The sequence below is a fragment of the Cricetulus griseus genome, chromosome 4 (genome assembly GCF_003668045.3).
Source record: "Cricetulus griseus strain 17A/GY chromosome 4, alternate assembly CriGri-PICRH-1.0, whole genome shotgun sequence".
Lineage (NCBI taxonomy): Eukaryota > Metazoa > Chordata > Mammalia > Rodentia > Cricetidae > Cricetulus > Cricetulus griseus.
This window is the reverse complement of record NC_048597.1, coordinates 129,439,027-129,452,307: the sequence shown is the minus strand read 5'-3', so window position 1 is coordinate 129,452,307 and position 13,281 is coordinate 129,439,027. Positions and strand designations below refer to the sequence as shown.

General features: G+C 42.8%; 1 protein-coding gene across 2 annotated transcripts in view; it reads left to right on the top strand.

Moving 5' to 3' along the window:
- Positions 1–13,281, top strand: part of Fat3 (FAT atypical cadherin 3) — a 448,985-nt gene that overhangs the window by 356,212 nt on the left and 79,492 nt on the right. For both annotated transcript variants that reach the window (XM_035444507.1, XM_027410883.2), the window contains exons 7-9: positions 1,802–2,077; positions 4,465–4,675; positions 8,711–12,784. In XM_035444507.1, the coding sequence (XP_035300398.1) occupies positions 1,802–2,077; positions 4,465–4,675; positions 8,711–12,784 (4,561 nt within the window). The remainder of the gene's footprint in view (positions 1–1,801; positions 2,078–4,464; positions 4,676–8,710; positions 12,785–13,281) is intronic.

Genomic DNA, 13,281 nt, shown 5'->3' with positions numbered 1-13,281 from the left:
AGAGACAAAACCAGATAGGTTACATCTTCAGAAGTACATGTGTCACTCAAGAAGTTTGTAAGAGTAAGTAAAACTGAAAAGGAACTTGAACCTGAATCACACCATGCCTCCTAGACCATATTACCAATTTATAACAAATATGAGGGCTGATCATGTAGAGAAAAACCATGGGCATGCTACAAGCAAAATCCAGACTGGGAAGTAAATAATAATAAAAAAAAATCTCAGTCTCTTCCACAGCAATAATCAGGAGAAAATCAAGGGGATTTACAAAGAGGTAAAGGGAAATTCTGCAGATTAAAGCATGAAAGGACATGTTAAATACAATGCTTGAACCTTTACATTATGATTAAAAGAAGTTTACATATGCACACATACAGTATATTTAACAGCAGAGAAATATTAGCATAGATTGTACATTGAACATTAAAGAATTGCTAGGGTTTTTGATTTTTTGTTTTGTTTGAGATTGGGACAATAACGCTGTGGTAGGTATTTGTACATGTGTCTTTATTTATTCTAAGAGTCTCTAGCTCAGGCTGGAGAGATGGTTCAGAGGCTACAAGCACTGGCTGCTCTTCCAGCGGTCCTGAGTTCAGTTCCCAGCAACCACATGGTGGCTCACAGCCATCTATAATGAGATCTGGTGCCCTTTTTTGGTGTGCAGACATACATGTGGGCAGAACACTACTGCAAACATAATAAATAAATAAATCTTTTTTTGAAAGAAAAAAAAAGAGTCCTTAGCTCTTAGCAATACATACTGAAATGATGGGATAGCTGTGATTTGCTTCACAACAATCTGGGTGGCAAGTGGGGATGACTAGAAAGACAGTAGAAGCCAGACTAGCCAAGATCTGATCACTGTCAAGGCTGAGTGATTCAAGTAACACCTCTACACCTGCCCAGAAGATTCCATAGCAAGGGGCCTCGGGAAGAAACAATGGTAGCTTCATATTGGAGCTATCTGAGCAAGTTTTTAGCTAGTCTTCTCTCAAAGAACAAGCACAGGGTGAGACTACAGATGCCAAGAAGCTCTAACTGCATCCAATTCACCTCCATTCCCTCTTTACTTCACCCTGTCTAATCTTGATTTCTTTCCTCACTTTGTATTAATTACTGTTTTCATTGTTGTAAAAGCAATACCTGGCAAAACAACTTAAAGGTTTATTTTTCCTTGTATGTTGTAGGTATACATTCCACTGGGACAGAAAAGCATCGCAGCAGGAGTTTGAAGTTACTAGTTAACTTGCTTCTTTTTCTTTTCCTTTGTATTCAATTTGGTACCCTAGTCATGGGATGCTGCCACTAAAATTCAAGATGGCTCTTCCATCCTCTGTTAAACCTCTAGAAACACCCTCACAGGCATATATAGAAGTGTGTCTCCTAGGAGATTCCTGATCAAGTCAACAGTGAAGATTAATCCCTCCCTGCACTCTTGCTATGTTAGTAAGAAATGGTATACAGATAGGACTTTAGACAATAGAAACCTCCAAATGAAGGCCACCTTGTAATCATTCACATGGTGCCTCATATCAGTCTCTGGAACTATCTCCTCTCATGGCTACCTCAGCTGTTCCATTATTAATGATATTATAGATCCAATCATAATTGATGTTGCTGCTAATGTGAACTGATGGGTTACCGCCAACTACTTACTGGCAGAATGTTTTTATAGCAGAGTTTGTTCTATGTTGGGATTGCTGCTAGAAGCTAGGATACAAAGAGAGGAAATAAAAGTTGACCTCTTTCAATGAATGAGTTGCGGTTCCTTATCACTCTTGCCTTCTTTGGACTGCAGGTATTTATCAAAGTGCTGGATAATAATGATAATGGCCCAGAATTCTCCCAGCCACATTACGATGTGACGATTTCTGAGGATGTGCTTCCGGATACAGAAATACTGCAGATTGAGGCCACAGACAGAGATGAGAAGCATAAGCTGAGCTACACCATCCACAGTAGCATCGATACCATGAGCATGAGGAAGTTCCGGATGGATCCCAGCACAGGCGTACTCTACACTGCTGAAAGGCTGGACCATGAGGCCCAGGACAAGCACATCCTCAACATAATGGTAGGACGAGACTCACAATTTTGCTTTCCCGACAGAACCATTAACCAGCCAAGGCATATACCTCAGTCTTCAGAAAGCCAGGGCCCTTAAATTCTATAAATCTAGCCTTTGTACTGTCAGGGTACATTAATTTTGCTTTTGTGTTTCAATGAAGAAGTTACTCTTCTTAGAAAGTCACTCCATAGTTTTTGTCAACCTCAAGTATTAGATAAATTCTGCAGATGTTGGCTGTTCAGGAAATGCTATTCACAGATGGGTTAGAGAGTAAAACCACAGCCAAAGTTTCCAACTCAAGGGTTTGTTCGGAGCCAGGAGATTGTGTGGGAAAGTTTGAAAGAAGCCCCTTAAGAAGTTCTTCACCTTCACGGGGTGGTCCTTTGCTCAACCCACAAGAAGTTCAATCCTTAGAAGTATTCAGAGACCCCATTTCTGATGTATTGGTGTTAGACCTACACGTAATACTGGTGACCCCAAAAGAACTGAACATGCATTAAATCTTCTGAAGTTCTTGGTTTTGAGTTCATTTACCTTCCTCCAAATTATATAGAAGTGGCTTTTTGTTTAAAGTGTGGTTTTTTTGTTAATCTATCCAATGGATATAAGATGAGTAAGAATTATCATTGATTCACTTATGGCCTATAATCTGTCCCTGAAACGAGCCCTAGAACAACATTGGCATGCACAGCCCCTGCCTCTCAAGGTCCCCATTATATTCCGGAAGAACAGGAAGGGTGACTGTGATGTAATCTGCACAGATTGAGTTTGGGATGCCTAAAATTATAAATTCCCAACTCATCCACAATAGTAACAACCTTTGCCTTCACTGGAATCTTCTTGGACAAGAGACAACTTGAGTGTCATGCCCTCAGCTACAGTTTCTACTTAAGACACCAGTAGACAGGAGACAGACGGGGCAGTTCCCAGAGGCCACCTGATTCACCACTATGGCCATTCATTCATTCATTCATTCATTCACAGATATTCTTGAGCACATATTGCACAAAAAGCACTCTCACAAACACTGAGATAAAGTCCTCATACTCTTGGGGCTAGTGTTCAATTCATTAAAAAAAAAAAAATCTCCAAATAGAGTTAGGTTATATCCTCGGGCATGGACAACCAAGCTATAGAATTTCAGCATAGCACACTGACCATGATGATGTTTACATGATATTTTAGCAACAGAAGCCTCACAGTGGTAAATAATCCCATTTTCATTGTTTTTCAAGTAATTTCTGTTCATCCTCCTTTACCACACTCAAAAATCAGTGATCACCCACTGTCATTCATCATTTATATGTAGTTAGATGCTTAGAACAAATGACTGCTTTCAGCCACCTTCTTCCAAGCCTCACTTGCTCATTTGTCCCATGTCCTAGTCATGAAAATTCCTTTCTTCTTGATAGACCCTCTTGTATGTGTTACAATGTCTTCCCATTTCTCTGGAATTAAACAGTGTAAAACTGAACAAGCCAAGGGTATTAATTCAACTAACGATACATCAACTAGAAATAGAGCCACATGGATAAACAATAGATTATTTATAAGCTTCTGCCCTATGCAATTCAGGGAAATTTTAAAGTCTGGCAACATCACACTGAGGGTACTTAGAAGTTATGACTGAAAGCATCTTTCTAGTGGTCAAGGTTCTCTAGTAGCTCTGGGCTCTGCCTGCCTGAAAATACACTCTTCACCATCACCATCATGTTATTCCTTCCATTCTTTCATTGTCACTTCATCCAGGGAGCTGAGTGTCACATTATATTCCTCTTCCTACTCACTGTGAGGGCCTTAAATATATTCCATGCTGGCATTTAACTGCTTGACATTATGCCTTTCTGTGACTTGCTTGTACCACCCCCTCAAAGATCCCAGTCTTCTTGAAGATATAGACTGTCTAGTTCATTAGGGAACCATTCTACTTACGCTATGAACCTGACATTATAAATAGTAGTAAATGTTAGTTGAATGAATGAATGAATGTAACAATACTGTATTTATTAATCCCATCCCTTAGAAGATTCTCTGTCTACCATTCCATGACTAAATATAAATACAAGGAAGAAGTGACTTTGGAAACCAAATGAGAGACCTGGGCTTGCGGTACCCAGGTGTTACATCACAGGCCAGGCATGGAGTGAAACAATAGACATGATGTTGCCTTGCTCTCAGGTGGCTCACAATCTCAATCTCTCCCTCTCAATTTCCCTCCCCACTTCTGTCTCTCTTCTGTAATACCACTGTTTGTTGAGTGCTTTGTAGCTGTGCAAGACTGGGTCACACACTTTGCATGCATTATCTCATTTTGTTTTCTCAACAAACAAAGCCATGTGAGTTCTTTGCAATTCAAGCTTTTAGTCCTACCGATTCTTATATTTTGCCTAAAGGTCAGAGATCAGGAATTTCCTTACCGAAGAAACTTGGCCAGAGTCATTGTGAACGTGGAGGATGCTAACGATCACAGCCCTTACTTTACCAGTCCACTGTATGAAGCATCGGTGTTCGAATCAGCTGCTCTGGGATCAGTTGTTCTGCAAGTGACAGCTCTGGACAAAGACAAAGGGGAAAATGCAGAGCTCATATATTCCATAGAAGCAGGTGAGAGCTGCAGAGACCTCAGCATAAAGTGTGACATCCCACCCTCAGCAGAGAGCCCACCCTATAAACTCAGCAACCCATTTGTGCAATGGTGTGTATAAAGTTCTTAGCATTTCAATATTGGCAGCAAGGGAAGAGCTTCCTTCCTTGAATTCAATCTTGGAGTTTTCTGAAATGAAGAAAAGAAGTGTGTAATGAGTTCAGTGGCTCAGACCCAGAAACCAACAACTCATGGACTCTTTCTAAAATAACCACAGTTGAGTTCACTTACCAGTGAGTGGGCTTCAGACTTCAGGAGTTCCGGCACACCCACCAGGAACACAAACACCTTGCCTAGGTTGGAGGCAATCTGAGCAACTGAGCAGTTGGTAGCTATGGAACCTGAACTGCTTGCTTAACCAGACAGATAAACAAATAAGAGCATGTGTGTTAAATCTTAGTGCTTTTCCAAGGATATTAACATTTGAAGAGCAGTTTATAGATGGTTTGAAGGTGGATAGCTAAAAATCATTGGGGACAGAGATGAGTGTCCAAGCAAGAAAATAAGACCATGAAACTAAAAATGATGAGTCTCCTTTATCTGTTCTGTGTCCCTCCCTCCGTTTTGCCATTTTTTAATATCCGTGCTTCACATTCCCCAGGCATGGTGCAGCATGTCTGTGCTGGGCAATGCCAAATGCACATTCTCTCCATGACAGCTAGGGGACAGCTTCCTGCCCTTCTCTTAAATGTAGAGCATTTGAGTGAACAGCCACATTAAAATAAGCATGGTAGGAAACTAGTTTAGGAGTAGAAATTTGAGAAAAAAGCAAAGCCAATAACATTATAAAAGCCCCTGTATCAAATGATAATCTAAAAACTACTTTTTAGATTAGGTGCCATATTTTAGACAGGTCAGTATTACCTTCCACACAGAAGATATTGCTCATTAATGGCCATGTGCCTACAGAGTTTTCCATTGTGTTACTGTTGGGGTTCCCATAGATCTAAACCTACTGAGAAACTGCTTTCTACTTCTTAGTTACCACAGAATATTGTTACTACTGCAATAAGTAATCTTTGACCCTCTAGTTTACAAATAAGGAGACTAAGAAATGAATATTGGATATCACAAGAAGTATTTCCAGTCTGCCCATCCTCAGTGTTCTTCCTAAGGTTCCATCGAATCTTACCTTTCCCTTTCCTTGTTCTCATCTATATACATTAACTCATGTCACTGTAAACATTGGATGTAAGGCTTTATTTCCACCATTCTTATCATTTTATAGACATTTACCTGTTTATTATATTTATAAATTTTTTACTTTTATTCCTTGGACTTCACATGATTTTTAAACTAATATTTAGGGTCTCAAGAAACATATTAGTTACATCCCTGAGGAAACTGTTTCTCTCACATTTTGACCTCCATGACTGGAGCATGGAGCTCAGTCATTTCTTTGACAACTGACTAAAATACAAAAGAAAAGCTATTTCTTTAAAACATATTTTACATAGAAAACCTGAATCTCCAAAAGATTATAATTCCAGGAATGATAGATATCTCAAAAATAGCCTTTGATTGTATGCATAAGAGTCTAATGAGAATTATAGTGTGCATGACAAACCTGTCATAGTCATTCAGCCCTTCTAAAAACACAGCCTATCCCTGGATCTGTCTGTCCCTTATATACACACAACCTTATCCCAGGTCTGCCTGTCCTTCACACACACACACACACACACACACACACAGTCTGACCTTAGACCTGCCTGTGTGTCTCTCACACACACACACAGCCCAATCCCCTGGCCTGCCTGACCACCCCTGCCCCAAACACACACACCACAGGCCTGCCTGTCCCTCACACACAGCCCAACCCCCCCACACAAACTCAACCTGCCTGCCTGGCCTGGCCTGCCTGACTACACACACATACACACACACACACACACACACACACACACAGAGAGAGAGAGAGAGAGAGAGAGAGAGAGAGAGAGAGAGAGAGAGAGAGAAAGAGAGAGCCTGACCTTAGACCTGCCTGTCTCTCTCTCTCACACACACACAGGCCCAATCCCCTGGCCTGACTGATCCCCACCGCCCCCCCCATACACACAGACACACACACACACACAGCCAGACCACGGGTCTGCCTGTCCCTCACACACAGCCCGACTTGGGACCTGCAGAGCCCTCACACAGCAGCTGAACAAGTGCCTTTTCAGGTGATGGAAACACAAGCAAGTGAGGGGTGGTTGTATAAAATGTTAGGTTTTATTGAACTTGTCTCACAAGCCTCAGATAAGCCAGATTTTATTCTGTTTACTGGTGGGCTATAAAATTCCCATTGTTTGCCTGGCCTCTAAAGTCACACTGAAGTTTTTTTCTTTGGGAGCACAGTGGGAGGCGTTGGGAGATGGCAGAACTTTGAGTCTTGTATAGGTTTGATGTTTGGTGCTAGTATTGTGTCTAATGCAGCAAAATAGAAGGCAACAAGGGTTAGAAACACTGGATCCTAAAATGCAGTAACCTGCCTCTCCTATTGGTCACTCTACAGTAATTATTGAGCCCTATGTTTGTGGCAGCCGCTGTGTTGTGTAACAGATAAGTAAGGGCAACACAGCTTCAGCCATGCTGCCAAAAGTCTCCAGGAGCCACATATTCCAAGAAAATTAGTAAGACATTAATTTCCCAAAGATTCATGAGTACAAGGGAAGAATAAGCAAATAGCTAATTCCAACGGAAGGTCAATATATTGAAGAGGGAAAGAGCAGAGAGGCCCAACTTGGACCTAATATGGGATCACAGCACCCTGGAAGGGTGTATCATGTGACTCCACAGTGATGGGACAGCAAGGGTGTGAAGGCCTGGAGTGAAAATATGCCTTAGCTTCACTCCTTCTGTAAAACTCTGTTGACCTAGAGTGAGGCAAGACTCACCTACTGGCTGTGAGGTAGGACACTAACATCGATCAACATGGGCATGATCTATTAGCATCCTTTGGTCAAAGCTGTGTGCCACTGTGTGCCACTGTGACATAGGTGCTGGGCTTACCCTTACTGAGCAGAAATGTTTCTACGATAAGCCCTCTTATTTCCCATGACAGACATGTCATAGCAACACCCATGCTTCCATTTCATAGGAGCTGTGCCTCCCATGTTTTTGGCTTCAAGGACAGTTTCAATGATCATCACTCTTCGGTTTCACCTGAAAGCTGTCTAGTGTGGAGTACACAGAATGACTACAGATTAGAGTAACAATCGTGCATTTCTTATGTCTGCTTTTACACCTGCATCTGTGCCTGTGTGTACTCACACAGTATAGGAATTGGATAAACAAAACAAAAGAATAGAGAAAGGGAAATCCTGAAGAAATACTTAAAACTTGCAAAGCAAGCAATGACTTGGAAGAATTCCCCACCTCACCAAAGTCATCTTTGGAGAAAGCCAGTTTTCATGTGAAAAAGTAGCCTGGATTCCACATCCAGAGTCTAATAATGCTACAACCTGAAACCGAGTGACTATGATGGTATTCTGAAGCTATTCCTACAGTGCTCTTTTTTAAAGATTAACATAGAAAATACAGCACTATTATAGTACTGATATAGGTTCATTCTATATTTACAGTTATGACATATATACATACACATAGGCAGATGTATTAGTGAAGATATATGCCAATCCCAGCTATCTCTCTTCTCATGGGTTCAGGAACAAGGAAACCCCATATATTCCAAGCAGAAGGGACTTTTCTGCAAGTTCTCTTATTTCCCAGTTCAAATATGTACACAGTGCTATATTGTTGCTAGTAATTTTATCCTGGATTGAGAAGCTACTGAATTGATATAATTTTATTAGGAATTATTTGAGTTGTTTCTCAATATCATAGAAAAATGCTCTCCTTTTGCTGTCAGAATGATTTGGAGAGAATATGAAGAGTTGCTCACTGCTGGCAGAATTGTAGGCAAGTGCCATAATAGAAAGGCCGAATCTCCACTGAAGGCTTTAATGACCCTTTTGTAACTCATTTCCTCATTGATCTCTGTGTTTTAGGGAACACAGGGAACACGTTTAAGATTGAACCAGTCCTGGGCATCATTACCATCTCCAAAGAGCCAGACATGACAGCCATGGGTCAGTTTGTCCTGTCAGTTAAAGCCACGGACCAAGGCTCTCCACCAATGTCTGCCACTGCAATTGTCCGCGTCTCCATCAGCATGTCTGATAACTCCCACCCCAAGTTCACACACAAAGACTATCAAGCTGAAGTAAATGAAAACGTTGATATTGGAACTTCTGTCATCCTGATCTCTGCAATCAGCCAGTCAACCCTCATTTATGAGGTCAAAGATGGAAACATCAATGGAGTCTTTACCATAAATCCATATTCTGGAGTCATCACCACTCGGAGAGCTCTGGATTATGAGCAGACCTCTGCCTATCAACTCATCATCCAGGCTACTAACATGGCAGGCATGGCTTCCAATGCCACCGTCAGCATTCAGATTGTGGATGAAAATGATAACCCTCCAGTGTTTCTCTCCTCTCAATACTCAGGCAGCCTGAGTGAGGCCGCCCCCATCAATAGCATTGTCAGCAGTCTAGACAACAGCCCATTGGTGATCCGAGCCACGGATGCTGACAGTAACCAAAATGCGTTACTGGTTTATCAGATTGTGGAGTCCACAGCCAAGAAGTTCTTCACAGTGGACTCCAGCACAGGGGCCATCAGAACAATCGCCAGTCTAGACCATGAAGCCATTGCACATTTCCATTTCCACGTGCATGTGAGAGACAGTGGGAGCCCCCAGCTGACTGCAGAGAGCCCTGTTGAAGTCAACATTGAGGTGATAGATGTGAATGACAACCCACCTGTGTTCACTCAGGCTGTGTTTGAGACTGTCTTACTTCTCCCCACCTATGTTGGTGTGGAGGTTCTGAAGGTGAGTGCCACAGACCCTGACTCTGAGGTACCCCCTGAACTGACATACAGCCTCATGGAAGGGGGTGTGGATCATTTTCTCATGGACCCAAATAGTGGAGTGCTCACCATAAAAGACAATAATCTCTCCAAAGATCATTACATGCTGATAGTCAAAGTATCTGATGGGAAGTTCTACAGTACCGCCATGGTCACTATCATGGTCAAAGAAGCCATGGACAGTGGCCTCCACTTCACACAAAGTTTTTATTCCACCTCCATCTCAGAGAACAGCACAAATATAACCAAAGTTGCTATTGTCAATGCAGTTGGAAACCGCCTTAATGAGCCCTTAAAATACAGCATCTTAAACCCAGGAAATAAATTCAAGATAAAATCTACCTCAGGAGTCATTCAGACCACAGGAGTACCCTTTGACCGCGAAGAACAGGAGTTATATGAGTTGGTGGTGGAAGCCAGCCGTGAGCTAGACCATTTGCGTGTGGCGAGGGTGGTAGTCAGGGTTAACATTGAAGATGTAAATGACAACTCTCCTGTCTTTGTGGGCCTCCCTTACTATGCTGCTGTGCAAGTCGATGCTGAGCCAGGGACTCTAATATACCGGGTGACAGCCATCGACAAAGATAAAGGTGCCAATGGAGAAGTGACCTACATCTTGCAGGATGACTATGGCCACTTTGAAATTAACCCTAATTCAGGGAATGTGATTTTAAAAGAAGCATTCAACTCAGACCTCTCCAACATTGATTATGGAGTCACCATCCTCGCCAAGGATGGTGGCAATCCATCTCTATCCAAATCAGTGGAACTTCCCATAACCATTGTTAACAAAGCAATGCCTGTGTTTGATAAGCCCTTCTATACAGCAACAATCAATGAAGATGTCACAATGAACACTCCCATTCTCAGTATCAATGCCACCAGCCCAGAAGGCCAAGGCATCATATACCTCATCATTGATGGGGATCCCTTCCAACAGTTTAACATTGACTTTGACACAGGGGTCCTGAAAGTCATTAGTCCTTTGGATTATGAAGTCACATCCGTTTACAAGTTGACGGTGCGAGCCAGTGATGCTCTTACAGGTGCCAGGGCTGAAGTCATTGTGGATGTGCTGGTGGATGACGTCAATGATAACCCTCCTGTTTTTGATCAACCCACTTACAACACAACACTATCTGAAGCATCTCTCATTGGAACCCCTGTTCTGCAACTTGTCTCAACAGATGCAGACTCAGGAAACAACAAGCTGGTGCATTATCAGATTGTCCAGGATACTTACAACAGCACAGATTACTTTCACATTGATAGCTCAAGTGGCTTAATCCTGACAGCAAGGATGCTAGACCATGAGCTGGTGCAACACTGCACCTTGAAAGTCACAGCAACTGATAATGGTTTTCCGTCCATGAGCAGTGAAGTCCTGGTTCATATCTATATTTCTGATGTCAATGACAACCCCCCAGTTTTTAATCAGCTCATTTATGAGTCCTATGTGAGTGAATTAGCCCCCAGAGGTCATTTTGTAACCTGTGTGCAAGCCTCAGATGCAGACAGCTCTGACTTTGACCGGTTGGAATACAGCATTTTATCCGGGAATGATCGTACCAGCTTTCTGATGGACAGCAAGAGTGGAGTCCTCACACTATCTAGCCACAGGAAGCAGCGCATGGAGCCTCTGTACAGTCTCAATGTGTCTGTGTCTGACGGGCTGTTTACAAACACTGCTCAGGTGCACATCAGAGTGCTTGGAGCAAACTTGTATAGCCCGGCCTTCTCACAAAGCACATATGTAGCTGAGGTAAGAGAGAATGCAGCTTCTGGGACAAAGGTCATTCATGTCCCAGCCACAGACGGGGATCCAGGAACATATGGACAGATCAGCTACTCCATCATCAATGACTTTGCCAAGGATCGATTCCTAATAGACAGCAATGGACAAATCATCACAACAGAAAGACTAGACCGCGAAAACCCGCTGGAAGGAGACATTAGCATTTATCTGCGGGCCCTGGATGGTGGTGGGAGAACGACATTCTGCACTGTGAGGGTGATTGTGGTGGATGAAAATGACAATGCCCCTCAGTTCATGACAGTGGAGTATAGGGCCAGCGTCAGGGCTGACGTAGGAAGGGGACACTTAGTCACTCAAGTTCAAGCTTTGGATCCAGATGATGGAGCAAATTCTAGGATTACATATTCTCTCTACAGTGAGGCCTCCGTCTCAGTGGCTGACCTCTTGGAAATTGATCCTGATAATGGCTGGATGGTGACCAAGGGCAATTTTAACCAACTAAAAAATACAGTTCTGTCCTTCTTCGTGAAGGCAGTAGACGGTGGCATCCCAGTCAGGCACTCCCTCATTCCTGTCTACATCCATGTCCTGCCCCCTGAAACATTCCTGCCTTCATTCACCCAGTCACAGTACTCCTTTACCATTGCAGAAGATACAGCCATTGGAAGCACAGTGGACACCCTGAGGATTCTGCCCAATCAGAGTGTTCGGTTCAGCATGGTTAATGGAGAACGTCCAGAGAATAACAAAGAGGGTGTCTTTATCATAGAACAAGAGACAGGTGCAATCAAGCTGGACAAGCGCCTTGACCATGAAGTTAGCCCAGCTTTCCACTTCAAAGTAGCAGCTACTATACCCCTGGACAAGGTGGACATCGTATTCACTGTGGATGTAGATGTCAAGGTATTGGATCTGAATGACAACAAGCCAGTCTTTGAAACATCAAGCTACGAGACAATCATAATGGAGGGGATGCCTGTCGGCACGAAGCTTGCCCAGGTGAGAGCCATAGACATGGACTGGGGAGCCAATGGGCAGGTCACTTACTCCCTACACTCAGATTCCCATCTCGAAAAGGTAATGGAAGCATTCGATATTGACAGCAACACAGGATGGATCAGTACACTGAAGGACCTGGACCATGAGACAGACCCTGCCTTCTCCTTCTCTGTGGTGGCTTCTGACCTGGGAGAGGCTTTCTCTCTTTCTTCCATGGCTCTGGTCTCAGTCAAGGTGACAGATATAAATGACAATGCACCAGTCTTTGCTCATGAGGTGTACCGAGGAAATGTAAAGGAGAGCGACCCACCAGGAGAGGTGGTAGCTGTTCTCAGCACCTTGGACAAAGATACCTCCAACATAAATCGACAAGTGAGCTACCACATCACTGGTAAGTCCCATCAGTTGGCTTTACCATGTGCTCTGCTTACTGAAGGTGGGCAATTACAAATAGCAGGAGGATGAAATGAGGGTGGGAGTGGTGGAACTTCCTGGTTCTGAGTGACAAATCTAATTCCATGGGGATTTTCTATGGTTGGTTCTTCACTCAACCATAGTCCACAACCCTCTTACAGCAGCTAGTGCAAAACTTAATATCACTTCCTGTTGTTTTAAAAAAAAGAAGTAAAATATTTTAATTGAAGGAATTAAAATGACAGTTCTTTTCAGTAAAAACGAAGTGTTTTCAAACTTGAAACCCCTTCTGAACTTTTAGCAATGCTAAAAAAACAATAGTCTGGCCCCATTAAGCTTTATGTGCAGCTTTCCTCTGGTTATAAGACTGTTGTCACACACACACATGAAAATTACAAGTCCCAGTTTGACCTTCTGCTGAGAAATTATACATTTATAACTCAGGATCAAAGAACATTTCTATTGACAGCCCTG